This window comes from Phyllostomus discolor, chromosome 2 (genome assembly GCF_004126475.2).
Source record: "Phyllostomus discolor isolate MPI-MPIP mPhyDis1 chromosome 2, mPhyDis1.pri.v3, whole genome shotgun sequence".
NCBI classification, from domain to species: Eukaryota; Metazoa; Chordata; class Mammalia; order Chiroptera; family Phyllostomidae; genus Phyllostomus; species Phyllostomus discolor.
This window is the reverse complement of record NC_040904.2, coordinates 143,689,893-143,713,837: the sequence shown is the minus strand read 5'-3', so window position 1 is coordinate 143,713,837 and position 23,945 is coordinate 143,689,893. Positions and strand designations below refer to the sequence as shown.

The following is a 23,945-nucleotide window of genomic DNA, read 5'->3' as shown; positions in this document are numbered from 1 at the left end:
AGATATGAGAGAATAAAATGAAGAAAACTGTTTTAGTTTTAGGTATGATTTCGTAATTTCAGAAGCATTTTCAGGTTAAAAAGAACATTGAAACACAAACTGATTTTAACACTAAAAACAAATTAATGGCTACCAAAACTTACTTTTATAAAGATGAGCTATTAAATGTCATAAGTCTTCTAGGAAAATAACAAATCTCAAACAATGTAAGTTTATAACTGTTGTAATAGGATGGTGAGCTTGACTGCAGCACCAAATTAGCATAATTGTTGCACTCCAAAGAATGGAGAGAGGAAGTTTTGCAACCCATTCTACTACTATTGAATTCCTGCACCTTTAAGGCCTTGAAAGGTTTGAACCAATGGGAAGAGAAATGGCTTTTCTGATGTCTTTGGAGAGTTACGCTGTGTGTCTTGACCTCTGCCTCCTTAGAGCCACTAAAGGGAAGTGTGGGGTGTTGCTTGCCTCTCACCCTTTTCCTGCAAAAGGAAGTGTGTTCTGTTGTGACGCTGGGCCAGGGGATCTAGGACATGTGGGTGTGTCAGCAGCTTTGGCAGTGACAGGAGGTAGAGGCTGCTGAATTTGGTTGGGCCTTTTCTCCAAGAATCAAGGCACAGGGCACAGCTGTGTGCTGATGATGGAGCCAGCCAGGGACTGTTTTCAATTCTACCCACGAATCTGTACCTTGTTGGGGCTAGAAATGTAGGCAAGCAGGCTGAGGAAAAGATACTCAGCAGAGACAAAGGACCATGTCCACCTCTACTGTAAGTGAGCGCCAGATAGTTTTAAATGCTCTTCCATATAATGAATCAAGACTGTCTTTGCAGCTTGAAATGACTATAGCATTTCTATAGTCATAGAAGTTCATAGCACCTAACCTAGTGTTCATACAAAGATGAGTGGGTAAGCCCCACTGACCAGGCTTAGAGACTCTGGGAGATGTATCAAAGCTGCTTTCATGATTGCTCGTGAGTCCTGCTTGTTCAATGCATGGTTTATCCCATTACAGCCACGACAGGACATACGGTATTGGCAAATGCCTGCAATACAGCAAGATCCTGTTATAACATGCCACTGAATATATGCCAGTAAAATTCTAACCCTGGTGCAGTGCAGGACAAATTGACCCTTGCTTATTTTGTCTTGTTATACTAGGGACTGGGGTGAGAAGTGACATGTTAGAAGAGGTTACAGTAAAATAAGGGAGGCACAGGCTGAATGTAACTGAATCCTGGCCAAGGGCCAAGCCCAACTGTGGGTCCTGTAGTTCCTCTGTTCACCATTTTGGGGGCTCCCGACTGGGCACCACACACTGGGCTTGATATTGGAATGCCAGCTGTTTTCCTGAGCACCTCACAATTTACCTGGGGAGACTAACAATGCAACATAATGGACTCTGGGGATATAATGAGCTAGTGTAAATCAGATTGCTTGGAGGTTCATTCAGAAGTGAGGGTTAACAATGGGATTTGGCTTTGAACTAAAGGTAGGCATTTACTACGCTGAGAAGCATTTAACCTTGTAGATATCACAAGAAGTTGGGGAGGGGTCTGCATTCACCTGTGATTCTTTTTTTAAAAAATAATATTGACAGAAAAAATTTTTTAAAGATTTTATTTATTTTTAGAGAGAGAAGGGAAGGAGAAAGAGAGGGAGAGAAACATTAACATGTGGCTGCTTCTCATGTGGCCCCACTGGGAACCTGACCTGCAACCCAGGCATGTGACCTGACTGGGAATTGAACCAGTGACCCTTTGGTTTGCAGCCCACACTCAATCCACTAAGCCACACCAGCCAGCCTTCACCTGTGATTCTTATATTGCCTAAGCATCAGAATCATCTGGAACTTCCAGATGTCCAGATTCCAATTCAGAATTCAGGTGCTTAATGGCATGGTCCGTCAACCTTCCCCATCTCCATGTCATTCTGATACAGCAAGTTTTCGAGTTTGGGAACCATGGGAAGCTCTCAGCAGAAAAATCTGACATGGGTTTATGAGGGCCTGTTGGCTGCCCTGTAGCTGTGAAAGGTCTTCCTGAAAACGGCACACACAAAAAGTCCACCGACAAACATAACCAACATCTCTTAATTTTTATTGCTGTTTTATAATGTTTAATATTTTCTAAAAGAATCAGTTTACATGTAGTAGAGTTACAAGTAAATAGTTATAGATAATATAGCCATTAAAAAGAGAGAACTAAATATGAAAACAAAAGCAGTTAAGCAGCAATAAAATTAAAACCTACGTAAAACTAGCAGTGCAACAGACAAGCAGAAAGCAGCTTTACACTGAAAGAAAGTTACTTAAATATAGAAACAGCACCTTACAAAAAAGGAATTGAGAAATGTAAACTTGGTAGGTAGATTCAAGTATAAAAGTTACACCCTCAACTCTTGTTCCAGAATGAAAGGGTTTCACAAACCCTGGACAGTGCAGGGCACACACCCTCCTCAGTGCCAACTCAGAGCTGCGCTTTTGCAACAGGATCACCAGCAATGATTTTTTTCTTTTACTAAGTTACACAACGATAGACTCAAGATCGGCATTGCTGCGCCACTGCCCCAATACCTAGGTCTAGCTCAGCAGCTTCTCACTATCATCAGTTGCTCTGTAAGAAACAGGTTCATCATCCTGATGGAAACAACCATTGTATTCTGTTTATGTATCACACAGCCACATTACGTGGGTACTCACTACAAAAGAAATCTGTTCTCCATTGTCTATTGCTAAGTGTGGTCACAGAGACATAATATTCTCATTGACAGGGTCGCTTCCTAACACCCCTCAAGAACCGTGAATTCTCTAAGGTTTATGTGGTCATATTATTAACAGAATTTTTTAAAACAGGTTAGGAAAGTGAAGAACATCTAGGAACAATGAAAAGAAAATTAGTTTGTGTTTCAGTCTAAATGCAGACCTATCAAGTGAAAATATTCTGGGGAAAGTCTTAAGCCTGGCATATTTAAATGCATTATCCTGTGCAGATTTATATACCACATGTCCTGAAAAGCACATATTCTGATTGGCTCCGATAGGAAACCCATCATATTAGTTCAAGGTAATCATTACCCATGCAATTGTTGATGCCTGAACATCTTTATCTGTTTAACTCTAGAGAATATTGTAAAAAGGGGAAAATATCACCTTATAAACTTTAAAAGTTTAGTGTTAATTAAATTTTTATATAGTAGCAAATTTATTTAATCTGACTACCTATCTCAAGTTTCAAAAGATTTTGTGGGGGTAATAAGACTAATATTATTCCGTAGTTAATATAAAGCTACTTTACACAGACTCCTAGAGTCCCTTAAATTAATATTTTCATTCTTTCATATAACGTTTTATTGGGTCCAAAAATAAAAATAAAATAAAACCCTATACCAAGATTCCAAATCTAAGATAGAAATATTTAAAAAGAGAAGGGAATAAAGACGGAGGGAAGGAAAGCAGGAAGGGAAGGAGGGAGAAAGCCATTTATTCTGAAGAGATGAGAGGGGGGTAACTATCAGTTAATCTATGCATACAAAGATCTAGTTTGGCTACTTACTGACGCCCTAAAGTAATACAGTTTAACAAAGGAATACTGCCTAACAGTTTCCAGAGCTGCAGTCATACTAGAGAACAATAAACTCCTATATTCCCCACTCTCATCTTCTGAAGTACTCTGAAAAAAAATTCTGGTTTGAATGTTCTTGGATACTGAATATAATGCGTTCGTTTTCCTCTTACCCTTCCAAACTGAAGAAAAAAAAATAAAAGAAATAATCACCTATTGTCCTATTATCAATTTCTATATTAACTCTTCAGAATTCTACCAAAAGGTCCTATCCAGATTCCAATTTTCCATGCAATTACTTTCCACCATCCGGATTTACTCAATAAACAGCAATTGTTAGAAGGCGTCCGTACCTGATACTCTACCAGGGGCATCCAACCCATGACCCACAGGCTGCACGTGGCCCAGGATGGCTGTGAATGTGGCCCAACACGAAGTCGTAAGTTTACTTAAAACACTGAGATATTTTTGTGATTACATCTCATTGTGATCACAATGTATTAAATCTGTGGCCCAAGACAACTGTTCTTCTTCCAGTGTGGCCCAGAGATGCCAAAAGGTTGGACACCCCTTCTAGTCTATAGTTACATTTAAATTAAAAAACAAAACAAAACAAAAAATGAAAACACAGGGGCTTGTAGTGAAGGGTAGTGAACTTGGTTGGATTATTTGTCCACTCAGGTATTTGAGAAGCAGCTATCAGACTGCTGAAGTTGATCTGAGTCCTCACGCCCAGAGAGGGTTATTAGCACAGTTCATTACTGTGGTGTGTGCCATTCACAGTGATTTTGGTCTTGACATTCAGTCATAGTGCACATATTTACGCACATTATCACTAGGTTGTAAAGTAAGTGCAGGGCAAATTATAGGAAAAAAAGTACAAACATTCAAGTCGTCATACCCTGAAAAACATGTTTTGCTGTAGTTGTAAACTTTTTGCACTAAATCCCATTTCAGGGACAAAATAAATAATGCCATAGGATTCACAACTGAAGCTGTCTTCCTGAGGAAGCCTAAGGAAGCAGTAGCTTTTTTAAACTGCAGAAAGGAAGCGTCTCTCACCACAGGTCTACTCAGGGCGAGTGGAGATACCATCAAGAATGCTCACCCTAGTTAAGTGCTAGGTAGGCCCTACCTTTGGGAAAACCACAAGGCTCCAGTAGCCTGTTCAGATCTACTTCCAGGGATAACATAATTCTTGAAGCAAAACCACAAGTCAGTCGGTGCTTTCACTGTGACATCAGGCACAGAGTCTGGATTCTAACTGGCATTAAACCACAATCAGTAACAATTACGCTGAGGAAAATGATGGTGATGATGGGAAGTTAACATTAGAACCAGTGCAGGGAAGGGAGGAAGGAGGTGCTGGTGTGTGTTCTGCTGTCTGCTCCAGCTGTCTGCTCCAGCGTTAGGACAAGGCCGGTGATGCAGGGAAACTCGGATGGTTGGACGCCACCCACACCTGGCAAAGTGTCAGGCTAGTCGGCGCCGCTGCTGGGTATTTCCAGTCTCCTCTGCGCGGAGCTTGTGTTTTGCAACTGTTTGTTTTCTCTTCTCCTAAGGACATGGTCTCCGAGGCTGCCAGGTGTCTTGAAGAATGTCTCACGATGTGTGTGTCGGATGCTCTTGGGGGTCACTGGAGCTGGTGACTACAAGAGGAAAAAAAAGAGTAAATAAAAGCAGAAGCAAAGTCAAATTGTTCTCAGCCTCTGAACGGAGGCCCAGAACTGTGTCGTTCTGATTCCTAGGCAGGTGTTCCCTCCTCTATCACATCCATCCAATTCATCCCCTTCTCAACACTTATCACAACTGGAAATTAACTTATTTACTTTGTGTGCAGAAAGGCAGCCTAGCAAAGAGTTTACAAGTGTGGCACTGGGAGCCAGGTCTGGGCTCTGCCATAACAAGCTGTGTGACCTGGGGCACAGGACTTAATTGCTATGTCCCTCAGTGTCTTCGTCTACACAATAGGGATGGCAAAAGTACCGACTTCAGAGGGTTGTAAAAATTGAACAATATAATATTTATAAAGCATTTCAGAGCATGCTACGCAGATAGTAAGTATATGTGTATTGGCTCTTTTTGTTTATTAATATTTACCCTCTCCTGTTAAATTTTAAATATTTATCCCCTTAATATGCCTAAAAGGGCAGGGGCTATTATTCTGTTTACTGTAATATCCTTACTGCCAGACACTCCTGGCACATAACTGGTGATCACAGAACATGTTATGTTATAATAGCCTTGTTTAAAAACTAACATATTTATTTCAATGTCAAATATTTCTGGCCACAACATAACTCTTTGGGAGAGAAAGTAATCACTCTGAACAATGCTGAATGCATGATAGGAATTCAACAAATACTTACTGACTGAAGTACAAATGGAATTTGGGGGGGAAATATATTAGTGATTAATTTATATTGATCATATATATTTACATACGATGTTTGCATATACTTCATGAGTGTGTGTATATACATGGGGAACCCCCAAAAGCCAGAATTTATTTATAAAATATTGTGCATTTATTATTTTTTTAATCATTGTTCAAGTACAGTTTTCTCCCTTTTACTCCCATTCCAGCCCACCCACCCAACGCTCCCCACTTCCCTCCCATTACGGCCCTCCCCTTAGTTTTTGTCCATGTGTCCTTTAAATTTGTTCCTGTAAACCCTTCCCATTCTCTCCTGAAAGTCCTTCTTCTCTCCCCTTCTGGTCACTGTCAGCCTGTCTTCTGTTTCATTGTCTTTGACTATAGTTTGCTTGTTTCTTTGTTTTGTTGTTTAGATTCCTGTTAAAACTGAGATCATATGGTATTTGTCTTTCACTGCCTGGCTTATTTCACTTAGCATAATGCTTTCCAGCTCCACCCAAGCTGTTGCAAAGGGTAGGAGCTCCTTCTTTCTTTCTGCTGCATAGAATTCCATTGTATAAATGTACCATAGTTTTTTGATCCATTCATTTACTGATGGGCAGCTAGGTTGCTTCCAGCACTTAGCTATTGTAAATTGTGCTGCTATGAACATCGGGGTGCAAAGGTTCTTTTGTATTAGTGTTATTTTAAGGTTCTTAGGATATAGTCCCAGCAGTGGAATTGCTGGGTCAAAAGGCAGATTCATTTTTAGTTTTCTGAGGAAGTTCCATACTGCTTTCCATAGTGTTTGTACCAGTCTGCGGTCCCACCAACAGTGCACTAGGGACCTCTTTTCTCCACAACCTCTCCAACACTTGTTGTTTGTTGCTTTGTTTATGATGGCCATTCTGACTGGTGTGAAGTGGTATTTTATTGTGGTTTTAATTTGCATCTCTCTGATAGCTAGCGATATTGAACATTGTTTCATGTGTCTTTGGATCCTCTGTATGTCCTCCTTGGAGAAGTGTCTGTTCAAGGCCTTTGCCCATTTTTTAATTGGGTTGCTTGTCTTCTTAGAGTGTAGTCGTGTAAGTTCTTTATATATCTTGGAGATTAAACCCTTGTCTGAGATATCACTGGCAAATATGTTTCCCCATACAGTTGGTTCTCTTTTTGTTGATACTGTTTTCTTTAGCCATGCAGAAGCTTTTAATTTTGATGAGGTCCCATTTGTTTATTCTTTCCCTTATGTCCCTTGCTCTAAAGGATGCCAGTAAAAAAGCTTCTGCGTGAAATATCTGAGATTTTCCTACCTACATTCTCCTCTAGGACTTTAATGGTGCCATGTTTTATATTTAAGTCTTTTATCCACCTTGAATTTATTTTTGTGTAAGGTGTAAATTGGTGCTCTAATTTCATTTTTTTGCACGTAGCTGTCCAGTTCTCCCAACACCATTTGTTGAAGAGGTTATTTTTACTCCATTTTATGTTGCTGCCTCCTTTGTCAAGTATTAGTTGACCATAGAGACTTGGGTTTATTTCTGGGCTCTCTGTTCTGTTCCATTGGTCCATGCGCCTGTTTTTATGCCAGTACCAGGGTGTTTTGATTACAGTGGCCTTGTAGTATAGTTTAGTGTCAGGTATTGTGATCCCTCCTACTTTACTCTTCCTTCTTAAAATTGCAGCAGCTATTTGGGGTCGTTTATGATTTCATATAAATTTTTGAAGTGTTTGTTCAATGTCTGTGAAATATGCCATTGGTACTTTAATAGGAATTGCATTGAATGTGTAAATTGCGTTGGGTAGTATGGACGTTTTGATGATATTAATTCTTCTAATCCATGAACACGGTATATGTTTCCATTTGTTTGTGTGTTCCTTGATTTCTTTCCTCAGTGTTATGTAGTTTTCTGAATACAGGTCTTTTACCTCTTTGGTTAGGTTTATTCCTAGATATTTTATTTTTCTTTTTGCTATTTCAAATGGGATTTTTTCCTTGATTTCTGTTTCTGTTGTTTCATTGTTGGTGTACAGAAATGCCTTTGATTTTTGGATATTGACTTTGTATCCCGCTGTTTTGCCAAATTCATTTATTAGGTCAAGCAGTTTTTTGGTGGAGTCTATAGGATTTTCTATGTATACTATCATGTCATCTGCAAAGAGTGACAGTTTTGTTTCCTCCTTTCTGATTTGTATGCCTTTTATTTCTTTTTCTTGTCTGATTGCTGTGGCTAAAACTTCCAGTACTATACTGAATAGAAGTGGTGAAAGTAGACAGCCTTGTCTTGTTCCTGATCTTAGTGGGAAAGATTTTAATTTTTTCCCATTGAGTATGATGTTGGCTGCAGGTCTCTCATATATGGCCTTTATTATGTTGAGGAATGCTCCCTCTATTCCCAGTTTGCTGAGTGTTTTTATCATAAATGGGTGCTATACCTTATCAAATGCTTTTTCTGTATCTATTGATATGATCATGTGGTTTTTGTCTTTGCTTTTGTTTATGTGATGTATTACATTTACTGATTTTCGAATGTTGTACCATCCTTGCATCCCTGGGATGAATCCCACTTGGTCATGGTGTATGATCTTTCTAATGTATTGTTGGATGTGATTTGCCAGTATTTTGTTGAGGATTTTAGCGTCAATGTTCGTCAGCGATATTGGCCTGAAGTTTTCTTTTTTTTGTTGTGTCTTTATCTGGTTTTGGAATTAGGATGTTGGCCTCATAAAAAGAGTTTGGGAGTCTTCCATCTTTTTGGATGTTTTGGAATAGTCTGTGAAGGATAGGGGTTAGCTCTTCCTTAAATGCTTTGTAGAATTCTCCTGTGAAACCATCTGGTCCAGGGCTTTTGTGTGTCGGGAGTTTTTGGATTACTGCTTCAATTTCTTTTGTTGTTATTGGTTTGGTCAGGCTTTCTGCTTCTTTTTCACTGAGTTTTGGAAGATTATATTTTTCTAGAGATTTGTCCATTTCACCTAGGTTTTCAAATTTGTTGGCATACAGTTCTTTGTAGTAATTTCTTATAATCCTTTATATCTTTGTGGTATCTGTTGTAATCTCTCCTCTTTCATTTCTGATTGTGTTTATTTGGGTCTTCTCTCTTTTTTTCTTTATGAGTCTGCTTAAAGGCTTGTCGATTTTGTTTATCTTTTCAAAGAACCAGCTGTTGATTCATTGATCCTTTGAATTGTGCTTTTAGTCTCTATGTCATTTAATTCTGCTCTGATCTTGGTTATTTCCTTCCTTCTGCTTGCTCTGGGCTGTCTTTGTTGTTGTTCCTCGAGTTCTTGTAGACATAGGGTTAGGTTGTTTGTTTGAAAAATTTCTATCTTTTTTAGGTAAGCCTGTATTGCTATGAACTTCCCTCTCAAGACTGCCTTGGCTGTGTCCCATACGTTTGGGGTTGTTGTGAATTCATTTTCATTTGTTTCTGGAAACCTTTTGATTTCTTCCCTAATTTCATTCTTGACCCATTCATTGTTTAATAGCATGCTATTCAATCTCCATGATTTTGAGTGTTTTGGGTTTTTTTCCTTGGGGTTGGTTTCTAGCTTCAGTCCCTTGTGATCCGAGAAAATGTTTGGTATGATTTCAATTTTCTTGAAATTGTTGAGACTTGTTTTGTGTCCTATCATGTAGTCAATCTTTGAAAATGTTTCATGTATATTTGAAAAGAATGTGTATTTAGCTTCTTTGGGATGGAGGGTTCTGTATATATCAGTAAAGCCCATTTCATCCAGGGTATTGTTCAATGTCACAATATCTTTGTTGATATTTTGTTTGGAAGATCTGTCCATTTTTGATAGTGGGGTGTTAAAATCCCCCACAATAATTGTGTTGCTGTTAATATCTTTCTTGAAGTCCTCTAAAATTTTCTTTATGTATTTGGGTGCTCCTATGTTGGGTGCATATATATTTACAATGTTTATGTCTTCTTGGTGGATTCTTCCCTTGAGTATTATGAAGTGACCTTCTGGGTCTCTCTTTATGGTCCTTCTTTGGAAGTCTATTTTGTCTGATATGAGTATTGCTACCCCAGGTTTTTTTTTTTCCTGTCCATTTGCTTGGAAAATTTGTTTCCAGCCCTTCACTTTCAGCCTGTGCAGGTCTTTTATCCTGAGGTGGGTCTCTTGTAGGCAGCATATGTGGGGGTCATGTTTTCTTATCCATTCAGCTATTCTGTGTCTTTTGATTGGAGCATTTAATCCATTTACGTTTAAGGATATTATTGATAGGTACTTATTCATTGCCATTTATGTACGTGTGTTCCTCTCTCTCTCTTTTCCTTCCTTTCCTTAAAGCAGTCCCTTTAGCATCTCTTACAGAGCTGGTTTGGTGGAGGTGTATTCTTTTAGACTTCTTTTGTTTGGGAAGCTTCTTATTTGGCCTTCTATCTTGATCGAGAGCCTTGCTGGGTAAAGTAGCCTTGGTTGCAGACCTCTGGTTCTCATTACTTGGAATATTTCTTGCCATTCTCTTCTGGCTTGGAGAGTTTCCATTGAGAAGTCAGCTGTTAGCCTTATTGGGGCTCCCTTGTATGTTACTTCCTGTTTTTCCCTTGCTGCCTTTAAGATTCTCTCTTTGTCTTGAAATTTTGCCATTTCAATTATGATGTGTCTTGAGGTGGGCCTCTTTGGGTTCCTCTTGATTGGGACTCTCTGTGTTTCCTGGATTTGTGTGACTTTTTCTCTCATCAAATTAGGGAAGTTCTCCTTCATTACTTGTTCAACTAGGTTTTCGATCCCTTGCTCTTCTTCTCCTCCTTCTGGTATCCCTATTATATGGATATTATTACGTTTCACATTGTCTTGCATTTCTCTTAATCCCTCTTCATTCTTTCTGAGCCTCTTTTCCTTTTCTTGCTCTTTCTGGGTGTTTTTTTCTACTTTGTCCTCCAATTTGCTAATCCGGTCTTCCGCTTCCTCGATCCTGCTTTTCATTCCTTGTGCTGTGTTCTTCAGTTCAGAAATTGTATTCTTCATTTCCTTTTGGCCCTTGTTGATAGTTTCTGTGTCCTTTTTCATGTTGATATAGTTTGCAGTGAGATGGTTGTAGCTTCCTTCTAGTTTCTGGTAGCTCATTGTGAGTTCATTGAGTTTCCTGATAATCCTGTTTTGAACTCAATATCTGATAGTTGAGTTGCCTCTATTTCATTTAGCATTCTTTCTGAGGCTTCCTCATTTCCCTTCATTGGGGATTGTTTCTTTGTTTTCTCATTGTTCATAATACTCTTCTTTTTAGCCTCTGTTTCTTAAATTGATCTGTTCTGGTTCCCTGTGATTAAGGTGTGAACTTCTGTGGTAGAATACCTGTGAGATTCAGTGGTGGAGTCTCCTTCATGTATCCTGGTGTTCACACCTTCCCCCTACTCTTTTTTGTGATCAGTTGGAGCAGTAAGGCAAAATGGTTTAAGACAGCAAGACAGTATTCTATGATATTTACAGTAGCAGCCAGTAGAGAAGAGATGGGATATCCTTTTATTCTTACATTTAAACCTCAGTCACATTCAAAGTACTCTCCATTTGACACAATATACCTATTGAGAGACTTTGTTTCCACTGCTCAAAACAGTTTTTGAACTGATGCCTATTATTAGTGCTTTTGCTGTTTTTTGTTTCACTTCTTCCACATTGGCCAAACATGTCCATTTGAGGACTTTTTTCATCCAGAGAAACAAAAAAAAAGCTGCTTGGGGAGAGATCAGGTGAACAGGGAGGGTGGGACATGGGGGTCATGACGTTTTTGGTCAAAAACTCCTTAATACTCAGTGCAGTGTAGGCACGTGCACTAGTAAATCACCCATCATGAAATGGGCAAACACACTGAAAGAGTTTTCAAAACAATTCACTGAGGCCAAACACAGCCTCTCACAACAATGCCAGCTGGCACACTGATACAGATGGGTTCCTAAAACACTCTCCTAGTGAGGGAAGCCTGTACTACAAGGGGCGTATCCACCAGAAGATAATTTCTGTTTTTGTTGGGTCCCCCCTCATATATGTGCATATATATATATATACCCATTGCCTTCTAAACATTGCATTTTAAGAAATGACATGCTAAAAATCTTTGTGTCAGAATCAAGACTTTCAATTTCCCTTTTTGAACCTAATGAAAGCTTGGAGAATCTGAATATTCAGCATTCATCGAAAACATACCTGAACTAAGTCTAAAATAAATTCAAGTTTAATAAAGTAAAATATATTTTTGTCTTTAAAGCATAGATCTCCTGCCTTTAGACTTTGTGCTCTGCAGGGCAAGCAGGTAACTCAGGGTCTATAACGAAAGCTGGCAGAACCTGACCTAGAGCCTCTGCTATGCAGTCAGGTGACTCCAACCAACACTAACTAAATGCAGGCACGCCTGTCACAGTGTGACGAATCTTCTGATGCCAAAGTGAAATGAAACCTCCGGACTCACCTGCTGCAACTTTACCACAGAGCCTGGGGGTCCCTCATGAACTGGGGATTCGGGCTGGATGACATTGTGTGATCTGGACATCACTGGACTCTGGTTAAGTAAGTGAGGACCCTGAAGCTGAGGGTCTGCAGAAAGGAGTGTCGAGGATTTTGGATTAACCACGGCTGCAGGGCCGATGAGAAGATGAGGTGTTGATCCAAGGCCTGGCAAGCTGAAATTCACAGGTCCGGGGTGTGGGAGAGTGCCAGGAGCTGAGGAGACTGGCCTGGCCATCGTGGGAGAGTAGAGAACAGGGAATGGGCCCAGTGTCGAAGGCGGTAAGACCATGCAAGGGACACTGAGGGGTGGCTGCGAACCTGAAGCTGGTCCCGCAGCACAAGGGGTCTGACTGCCTGGTAAGAGCACACCGAGACCATTTAATCCTGAAACGGAAGGAGAACAGGCGAAAGTCAGCACCACATGCAGACGACATTCAATCCCACATTCCCCGTGGCCCTGGCAGAGGGCCGCCCACAGCCAATCAACCCCACCCAAGTGGGTGGGCTCCTCTTCCCTGCTCTCCCAGCTGCACACCACTTCTTCCCAGCAGCGGCTCCGAATGAAACCTCACATATTCCCGTGTGGGAATTTGGTGGATGCCTGTGTCTCCTGAGAGGGTTTTAAAGGTGAACTCCACTGCATCCAAATTGAGAAGGAAAGCATGTATCTTTACTACTACAAACTTCTAGCCAAAATTTCTATTTCCCTCAGTTGACATCATAGGCAACAAATCACAACAGTTTTAAGAGCACCTTGACCTTGTCATGAGGAAAAAGCACAGATATATTCACAGAACATTACAGCTATGGCAGAATTCTGAATAGGCTGTTAAGCTCATTACAACTTTGAAATTATGAGAGTACTGGATTCTCTGTCACATCCTTTGTTACTATAATTGAACAAGTATTTTTCTAACTGTATTTCAATACAATTGGCTTCCTTTGCAATCCCCATGTTCCGTGCACTTGGGAACATGCTGAGAGGGAACCGTGGGCTGCACCACGGTGGTCCAGAGAAGGCTACAGTCCCTGTCATTCATTCAGCAGGGCTGTCTGTTCTTTGTTCCATGGATCTGTAACACTGAGTATCAGGCTTAGATTAAACTTAAAAAAAAAAAAACCTGCTAAAGGAATACAGAATATATTCTAGATGAGTGAATGATAGCCAATAACCTACCTCTTTGCATCAAGAGCAACTGAAGTACACTGTGCGTATCTTAAAATTTAAATTTACATTATATCTCAGCTTTATTTCAAAATAGTAACATTTACTGAGTCTTACCAAGTGCCAGGCATTAGTATTCTAAATGCTTTAGATGTAGTCTTATTAAATTTAATTTAGTTTTCACACCCCCTGCCCCACAAAGCAGATTATTATTGCCACTTTACCAATGAGAATGGCTGAACAAATCAGAGAAAACGTGGTTTTAATGCCCCAGCCCTGCCCTCCAGCCCTGGGATACCGAGATCGGCGCAGCAGGAGCACGCAGCGGCCGACTGGTTCCTACTCTCAGTCTGAACTAACACCAGACTCAGCTGAATTATAAGGGTAGAAGCATCTTTTGACTTTGTTGTATTTTATAGCAAATAAAGTTTAATGCATTTTTAAAAAAAATATCACCTGCCTTAATTATTTCCCATTATTCCTGAAGTTGGAAACATGCAAGCAGCCTCTCCCTTCATCCCACCAAGAAGAACAAGAGGGCTGAGAGTGCAGTGACTCCGGCCGCAGACAGCAGCTCAGCGAAGAGCAGCTTCGGTCAGGTGACACGGACAAAGACTTAAACATCCAGTGTACGGTCCGACCACCCCAAAGGACTATGAGATTCAGCAGCATCCTTACCAGCTGGCGACTGCAGATACAGACACTGCAGCACAGAGGGCTCTTTGGGGCCTTCATTTTCTTTGGAGGCCTTTTCGACCTCTGCGTTTCTTGAAAGATTTCCCCACTCAGAAGAAACGAAGCTATATGGTGTAGTGTTTTCCCAAACTTCCTTTGCTGCAGGCATTTGGCTGTTCAAGTCCATGTCTTCAAGGGGCACAGGCTCCCTGTTGTCCAGCGTCTTGGGAGAGGCCAAGTCTGTGGAGTCTGGGGGTTTCTAAGCACAACCAAACCAGGAACAGAAAAGCAAGTCAAAATCCTAGTAGTGGACTTTAATAACAGCTTTACCAATACAGCTAACATATAAACAAAAGGGTCAAACATAGCTGTGAACCACAGTGATTTGTGTATGTCAGTTGTCGCAGTCACATTTATAGGAGTGCTCTGAAAATCAATGCCATGTCTCAAGCACAGAAATGACAGAGATTTAATGATGCAAAACTGGTCATGGTGTTCAGACTGTGAAATAAATTTCTGAGCTGCTGACCCAGAAAGGGTGTTGATACCAGTCTTTTAGGGGCCTGATAAGAATTGCGGAGAAGCCTGAAGCAGCTGTCTTGGTTATCTAAGGTGGGGGTCTCCAACCCCTGGGCCACTATCTGGTTCTGCTCCATGGTCTTTTACAAATTCGGATGCACAGCAGGAGGCGAGCGGCAGGTGAGTCAGCCAAGCTTCATCTGTATTTACAGCTGCTTCCCACCGCTCATCTTATTTCCTAAGCTCCACCTCCTGTCAAGATCAGTGGCAGCATCAGATTCTCATAGGAGCATGAACCCTACTGTGAACTGTGCATGCAAGGGGTATAAGGTGCTCACTCCTTATGAGAATCTAATGCCTGGTGAGCTGAGGTGGGGCTGAGGCGGAGATGCCAGCACTGGGGAGCTGCTGCAAATACAGATTATCATGAGCAGAGAGGTGTGACTGCACAGAGACCATGATAAATCAGTTGTTTGCAGACTCATATCAAAACCTTATCAATTAGTGGCAAGTGACAATTAAGCTGCATCTAGTGGTAGGCTATATAGTCATCCTCCCCATACTCCCCGGTCTGTGGAAAAACTGCCTTCCACAAAACCAGTCACTGTGCCCAGTCCCTGGTGCCAAAAAGGTTGGGGACCACTGATCTAAGGCATCTACCAGTCAGCCTTTCACTTCTGTTCTGTAACCCAAGCTACATACAAACTTAGGAAACTCACTTGGGCAAGAGAAAGGAACAGAGGAAAAAGGGTCTCAATGAATGATTTCCACGAAGGGTGCCTAGGTGACCCACTGTAAACCACTGCAATGACAGCGCTTCTGCTTTCACAGTTTCACTGGTCACGTCTCATTAACCTCTGAATGGCTACTGTGTGGTAGATGCAGACAGCTCATATTTTTGTTCTTTTCATTTTGTGGCTAAGGAAGTAGGGTCTCTGAGCAGAGATGATAACTGACTAAGCACAGACTCAGGAAGCCAAACAGCATCCACACTCCTGACTATGGAACTCATATGCACTCTGGATTATTTCAGTCATCTCAATGTGTCTGCAACAAAAGTATATCAAACAGACTGGGGGGTAATATACAAATGTGTTAACAGTGATTGCTTCTATGTGGCAGCATTATGGTAGGTTTTTTTTCCTTTAAAGTTTTTTTATTTTATATAAAATATGACTTTTATAAAAATCACTTTTCTTACAGTACTACTTTATTACAAGAGTTTTTTGGAAAACTAGTTCAGGGCTTAATTTTACAAGTGATACATAAAATACCTCACATTCCAGGCTCAATAGCTTATTAGTATGTGTTTCCTTATTAGGAGGAAGCTCTTGGTTGACAGGAGGACACTAAACATGTCCACCCGAACTCCCTTACCTTGGGCATGACAAGAGAGAGAGGGCCGGCTTCGTCGTCGTCCATATTCTGTCTTTTAGTGGTCGGCTCCCCATCCTCCTGAGGCTGCCTGTCCTCACCGAGGCGCTTCTGTGTTGTGGGTGTAGATGACAGCTCGGCTGCTGCTGAGACTTCTGAGCTACTGTGGCTCCTCTCCAACCCTGACGCTGGAGACGGTGCCCCCTGCAGGCTCCCATACAGCATGAACAGAGAGGTCGAGGGCACGTATAGCAAGGGCTGGCCTGCCAGCAGGGCTGGCTTCAGGCCCTCCATGTCTGAGGCCACAGAAGTGGGTGAAACACCCACTTGTCCATGCAGACCATTGTGTATGGAGAAGGTCTGCAAGTCTGTTTGAGGCACAGAAAATACCTGGTGGGCTAAAGGATTAACACAGTATTCTGGGTCTACAGAGTGGACAGGGAATGGAGCAGGGGGTTCCAGGCTACTTGATGGAGGCATCACTTTCTTCCTGTCAAAGGCTTTCCTCCTGTTAAAAAAAGGAACACAAATGCAGCCACTGAGTTACTGTAAAGTGTATTCCCTGAGTACACATTAGCTAACCTAATTGCAGAGGCAGGTGACCAGGTATAACCAGGATGGACAGTTAGGGATAGGGGAGCTGATGTGGGAGTCGTTCTGGGAGGATCTCAGGTTTGAGCTAATACAGCTCCTCACCTGCCTCTTCCACAACTAACAGCTATTAGTTACCCAGCACGTACCCCTTCCCAGGTACATAGATCCTATAATAATTTGAATAATATTATAATTTACATAATTATTATAATATTGATAGCCACCGTCATTCCCCCCATTTACTAGGGAGCAAAACTGAGGTTCAAAGGCTAAGCAACCTGCTGAAGGTCACCCGCCCACTCGGCCTCGCTCAGTCACGGTGAAAGATCCTGGGCGCATGAGAGACGGGACCAGACGGATGATCTAAAAGGACACATTTTGTTTGTCTCACACCCACTGCGAGATAAATAAAGTGGCAGTGAGTGGGAAGATAGACTTATCTACACAATTACTATTTTCTGTCATTCTCATCCCATTCTGCTCAGTATTACTATAGAATGTTTAGTCAATGCATTCAGAATTAAGGTCCGTAAGTATGAGAGATTATAAACAATGTCTGGCCTTTTATACAAAAAAGATTCCGAGCAATTAAAAAAGTGTTTTTGTGTTCAGGGCAGTTTTGGAAACAGAAGAGGAAAACCCTTTTATGACCCTTTAGGAACTAGTCAACAGAGGACAGGGGTTTCTCACACCCTTTGTGATGGAACTGCTAAGGCCTGTATTGCTCACAGTCTCACTGTCCACTGTGCTGCTAGGAATGAGATGGAGCACACTGGGCCGCAGTGATGAGTCAACCTCTCCAACCATAGTCCCCTCCGAATGAGTAATCGCTGTTATCCAGCTCTGTGAAACTCAGTGTGTCCACACCGAGTGTGTCACCTGCCATCCACCTCCAGCACCATCGTCACCACCTGAGACCCAGGTGCTCCTCGTGATGTCCCGTCCTACTGTGGTAGGTCTTGCTGACTCACTGTCTTATACTAATTTCCATCCCCGGTGACCTGGCTCTCGCCTGAGCCACAGACCAGAATGACTGCAAATGCTCTACTATCCTCTTTGGACAAATCATTATCGCTAATCGGCTTACTGCCCCCCTACTTCCTGGCCCTGACTCAGACAGAACTGTTCCTTCCCATATCTGTCATTAAAAATGTCTTTTTCCTTCTTTAGCATTTACTCTGCTTCCTCTGATAATGTGATTTCTGTAAAATGGGGATCGTAGTACCAACCTCGAAAGACTGTTTTTATGATTAGACGAGTTAACACACATAAAACTTTTGGAACAGTACCTGGTAGTGCAGGTCACCGTGATGACCGAGTGGCTCATGGGACTATGATGCGTTATTTTCCAGTGTCACGCCAGGAGTGGTTTGTCTTTTCTCAACATATTTGTTTTTTTAAAGTTTTTCCCCTATAAGATTTTATAACTTAGGGGACACATTTTTTTTTTTGTACTTTGTGGTGCTGATGCTACATTGTGCCGCAGTGTTTCGCACAAAGGAAAGACTTAATAAACAAAAATTTTATTTAAAATTTTTAATAAACAAATGGCTGACTTGTGAGCAAGATTGCTAAAATTTACCTTTTAATGGGTGGCATTTCAATTTAGTCAAAGTTAACACTCAGAAGTAGAAAGGAACACACCCAGAGTTCTTAAAAGACTACTTACTGTGAACTGTCTTCTATTTTTTGTTGGTAAACAGCTGCCAGGCTTCCAATTTCTAAGGAGAAGCTGCCTGATCCTATGAAGGAAAATGAAGGTCTAAAATACAGCAAGAGACTTACACGTAACAATTACATACAGCAGGGCTCCTTATTCACAGCTCAGGGATTATAAGACTATCTCAAATCCATTCTGGTTTTGATTCAAGGAGAAATGTTTAGAAGTTAGCTGTTAATGGTAAATTCAGGTCTCATCATGAATTAGTAACAGAAAAACATAACAAGTGTTGCTTTGTAAGCTGGATGAATTTTTGAGATGCATCAAATGGGCCAACTGTGGCAAGCTAATTGATCATCAAGGCTGACTAGGATCAATTTCAGGGAATGGAGCCATGTTCATACCCTGTGAAGTCACAGACTCTTCTACACCCAACAACTATTTCACTTCAGGGAAGTGAAAAAACAGGCAGGGCTTAGAGATTAGAGAGTCAGCTCAATTTAAAGTGCCAGAGCACAGCGGCGGCTGCAGTCCCATGGGGCTGACGGTTCCGTGGACTAGTGAAGGCAGATACCTTGTTCTTCTCTGGAAGGGCTGCTGGGTTCTGAGCTCACTCTCCTGCGAATCCTCTCAGTAGCCTGCACAGTGTTGAAAGAACTATGTCGAGCCAGCTTCTGTTTTGCACAGACTTGAATCTGGCTATATGTTTCTCTCTTCATTTCTGGTAAGACAGATGCGGAAACATCCACTAGTTCTTCATCTAAATAAATGAGAGATTTGGTAGTGTTGTTATACAGGATAATTATTCAGGATAATTTTACCCTTTTTAAGATATGGCTTTGAGAGCCTATAATTGTAATGGAACTACCCTATAAATTAAAAACTAATACACTCAAAGGAATTTTATGAGCCTTGTCTCAAACCCCAATTTCTTTTGATGTAGAATTTTAAGTTAGTGGATGATTATAAAGTGAGACTGAATCTATATATATTGTAAAATTATCTAAACTACAACAAAAGTAGAGCAAGAAGTTCTTTGCCCCAAATTAAAATGGACCTGACATTTCCGATATTTTCTCTGGGCAGAGAGTATCAAAGAAAAACCCAGCTATACTGAGCCCAACATGTGAATTTTGAGATTTTAACATTAGTTGAAATCAGATTCTCAAGCCATATCTCTAGGGCAATGAATATAAGAATTTCTATTTTTTATTGCTTTATTATTTCTTTCTTATGCAGTAGGAGGCTCTGTTACTAAGTGACCGTAGGAATAAGGTCAGCAGAAACCTCACGGCTGAAATGCGGCAGAACGGTAAGGATAATAAAAGGCTGGGCCTTCGAGGCCCATTTTATGCTTGACGGAGTCTATATGAAGCCAGGGCAGAATTTCTACATAGAACCAGACCAATATTTCTATACAGAAGTAGTCCCTGTTGCTCAGACAGTTATTCCTACCCTGTTCATCTGTGCTATTTTTTTAAGCCCAAAGCATGCATATTTTAATGACTAATTAAGTAAACCGAATAGTCCAGCTACACTTACATTCTCTAAAACACACAAAAATAGAAAAATAAAATCACCTTTATGGTTTTCTATTTCTTCTAACAAAAGCCCAATAAATGTTCTTTTCAGAAAATCAGAAATTGCAGAATCAAAAAGGAGAAAATGGGTCAAGATAGTAATAGGACTCAGAGTCCTCCTCCTTCCGGAAACAAAACATTGGAACAATGTTTTGAACAGCAGGACGTGAAAGACAATGATCCCTCAGAGACAGGAACCAAGTGAGGTGAGCTCTGTGACTGCCTCAGTTTCCTGCCTGGAGAGAGTTTCCAGGCTGCAGTGCAGCAACAGGGACCTAGAGAGAGCCTGGAAGTCTCCTCAAGTTGAGAATGGAGTTGGGAGGCCAGGAAAGCCAAGGCAGCTAGAGTTCATTTGGCAAAAGATTGGAGAGGAGAGCCACAGAGAAAGAGGGTGCTGAAGATGGCAGCAGGTGCCCCTTGAGGGTTCAGTGGAGCACTCACAAAGGCCAGAAAACGACCCCAGGCCCCGGGAGAAAGAACCACTCCAAAGGAGCTGAGGGACTAGTGTCTGCAGCTCATACAACGCTGGGAATTGCTTGTTGCCAATAGCCAAAGTGGAAAACCTCATAATTCATGGGTCACTGGTTAGAATATTAAAAAGTGTGTTGTTTTGATGGTGGGGACAATGACCTTATCACTAAATGCTGTTGGGATCCTGCCCACCAAAGCTTAAGAGCAAGACCTGAAAGGATCACTGTTCAAGTAGCTTCACTGTATCCCAGAACAAAGCTGAAGGACATTTTTAAACACACAGAACTATCTAGCACTTAACAATATATATAATTCTCAGTGTCTGGCATGTAATTAAAAATTACCAGGTACACAAAGAAGCCAGGAAATATAACCCACAGTGATGATAAAATAAATCAATTAAACTGAACTGAAAGGTGAAACAGATGATAGAATTAGTAAACAAGCACATGAAAACAGCTACTATAATTGTATGCCATAGATTCAAGAAGTTGGAGGAAGTACTGAACACGTTACGTAAAGGAGAGACTGCACGTTGAAAATACGACGGCCTGCCCTGGCTGGCTCAGTGGATTGAGCGCGGGCTGGGAACCAAAGTGTCCCAGGTTTGATTCCCAGCCAGGGTACATGCCTGGGTTGCAGGCCATAACCCCCAGCAACTGCACATTGATGTTTCTCTCTCTCTCTGTCTATCTCCTTCCCTTCCCTCTCTAAAAATAAATAAATAAAATCTTTAAAAAAAAGAAAAAGAAAATATGAAGGCGTGAGCCAAACTTCAAGTGATGAAGGTGACAGTGTTGGAGACGGAAATAACAGTGAGTGGGTTTAATGGCAGATTACATATTGCAGGAAAAAGAGTGAACTTGAAGACACAGCAAAAGAAACCATTCAAAGTGAAACACAGGGAGAAAAGAGAGGGAAATAAGTGAACAAAACATCAGTGAATGGTGGGACAACTTCAAGTGGCCAAATATAAGCATAACCAGGGACTCCAAAGGACAGGAGAGGAGGGGCCAAAAAATATTCAAAGGAATTGTGGGACGCAGATAATGAGGGGAATTTATAGCACTAAATAGCTTTTAGAAAGGAAACAAGGCCTTTAATTAATGACCTCCACTTCTACCTTAAGAAACCAGAAAAAGAGCAAGTGGAACTCAAAGTAGAAGAAAGGAACTACAATAATGAAGAGAGAACCTGAATATCCCTACAGCTATTAAAGAAACTGAATCTGTTGTTAAAAACCTCTCACACAGGGAACTGCTGGCCCACATCTACCATATAAAGACATGCTCATGAATATTCATTGCAGCCAAAAATTGGAAATGATCCCAGTGTTCATCAACAAGTAAGTGAGTAAAGAATGATATATCTATACAGTAGAATACTCCTCAGCAATAAAAGGAATAAACTCTTGGTACTTACCTACAACATGATTAACCTCAAAACAATTATGCTGAGTGAAAGAAGCATGATAAAGAGTACACAGAGCACCGTCTATTCCTGTACTTGTGGTTGTCTTGTTCTGTGAACAATGAACTAGCCAACGCTGAGCCACTGGTCCTAGAGGACATACAGGATTAGCCTCCTGGGAGCTACAACATTTTTGTCAACTGATCAATAAATAACCCTGTTTTATGTGTTTGTTTCAAGACACCTTACTTAATATATATTGTATTTCCATCAGCCCTGAACTCATTGCCAACAGCACTAGAACTCATGGCCAAATGAAGCTCCTCTAATGTACCTATGTACTCTTTCTGTAAGGTACATCACTTGGAAACACTAGATGATGCTTCATTCAGTACAACACTTGGGAACGATTTCAAACAGTGAAATCACCAACCCAAAACACACAAATGTGAAAACATGCATTAAAAAGACCACTAAAAGGACACTTGTTCATAGCATGAGAGCTGAAACAAGGAAGGGCATTGCTTTGTTCGACCGCAGTTGGAAATGGGTTTGGCAACTCGAATTTCTCACCACTATTTCCATGTCTGTGAACAAGTGAGAAAATGCAGGTATTAACTTTGGAGTACAAACAGATTTTAGTTAGTAGGTAAATTTGCAAATACGGAATTTGTGAATAATGAACATCAACTATATGTGACTCACTGATAAAAATTTTTAGAAAATATCAATAAATCTAGAGTGAAAGAGCAGACCAGTGGTTTCCCCTGGGGATGGGGCTGGGGGCAGGAGGGAAGGAATTATGAAAGGAAGGGAGGAGACGCTGGAGAGTGATGGGTTCATCATCTCGACTGTGGTGGTGACTGCACCGGTGCATACAATACAAAAACTCATCAAACTGTAACTTGAACTCGTGCCAACTGTTGTATGTCACGAAGCTTCAATAAAGCTACTAAAGGGGAAAAGGCCATGATGGTGGGAAGGGAGAAGAGGAAAGAGACATCTATGAAGTTTAACTGTGAGAGTTTGCTAACTAATCAAGGAGTGAAGGAGTGAATTAAGGAATCAAAGGCAACTTGGCATCCCAAGTTTGACTGCTGGGTTGATGCTGATGGTGGTGTCAGCTGAAACTAGGGAATGCAGAAAGAGGATGACACTTCTGACGGGTGGGCAAGCTCATTTTGAGGTTCCTGACTTAGTTCCAAGCCCTCTTTCCCTCCTCAGATCGGAGCTCTCCCACTGCTGTCTCACTGGCAGTTGCTGGAGTTTCTCATCTCCAGCCCATTTCTCCAACTACCTCATTTCCTGCAACGACACCACCACCTTCCAGTCCCTCTTCTCTTCAATCTCTCTGTATAAAGACCTCTTGTCACTCCAGTCTATTGCATTTATTACATATTTCTTGACTTAACTTTTGAGGCCCTCCAAAAATGTTCCAACTGATTACATTTCGTTTCTCATCATTCTCTACCCTATGCCTTCCACTTAAATCAGGATGGCTGATCTCTGAAGCACAAACTAGATATGTTCTTAGGTATCAGTTCCTTCAACTAAAAGCTCTCCATCCCTCTTAAACCTAACAGTCCAGCAGAACGTAACCCATATCCTCCCTGATTTCTTATGGAGTCACTACTGCCAGGTGTAGTCCTTAATTGTTTCCTAATTTTCAAATGTGTGCTAATTATATACCTTTGGTAGGAGCTCATTAACCAACTAAAGTGAGCAGGACACTGACCTGGGCACGATAGGCATCAAAAGTGAACAAAGACCTCTTCTGCCCTCAAATGCATAGAGCAGGGACAGTAGCATAACGCCAATATCACCAAGTACGACAGACAGCACGATACTAAGTTGCAATAGTTCAGATGAGACACTTTTTGCTCTGGGGGATCAGGGAAAGCTTTATGGAAGAGCTGACATTTGCGACAGATCTTGAAAGTTGAATAGAATATTACATGTCAAAGAGAGGGCTTTGGAGGGGAAAAAATTAAGAGAAGCCAAAGGCAGAAGCATAGAAAATGGCAAAATTGTACATTTCATGTAGGCAGGGACTGTGTCATATACATCTCTGGCTCTCTCACGGCATTTGGTAATCGTGCAGGGTCCACATTCAGTGCGTAGTTGC

General features: G+C 41.2%; 1 protein-coding gene across 2 annotated transcripts in view; it reads right to left on the bottom strand.

Annotated features, from left to right (window-relative positions):
• Positions 1 to 2,722: 2,722 nt before the first annotated feature.
• Positions 2,723 to 23,945, bottom strand: part of E2F7 (E2F transcription factor 7) — a 41,961-nt gene continuing 20,738 nt past the window's right edge. Inside the window, exons 8-13 of one of the 2 annotated variants that reach the window (XM_028533193.2) lie at positions 18,934 to 19,119; positions 18,369 to 18,441; positions 16,109 to 16,613; positions 14,216 to 14,471; positions 12,335 to 12,756; positions 2,723 to 5,206 (exon numbers count right to left, since the gene is read on the bottom strand). In XM_028533193.2, the coding sequence (XP_028388994.1) occupies positions 5,036 to 5,206; positions 12,335 to 12,756; positions 14,216 to 14,471; positions 16,109 to 16,613; positions 18,369 to 18,441; positions 18,934 to 19,119 (1,613 nt within the window). In that variant the 3' untranslated portion in view covers positions 2,723 to 5,035. The remainder of the gene's footprint in view (positions 5,207 to 12,334; positions 12,757 to 14,215; positions 14,472 to 16,108; positions 16,614 to 18,368; positions 18,442 to 18,933; positions 19,120 to 23,945) is intronic. The other variant, XM_036018647.1, reaches the window with a different exon arrangement.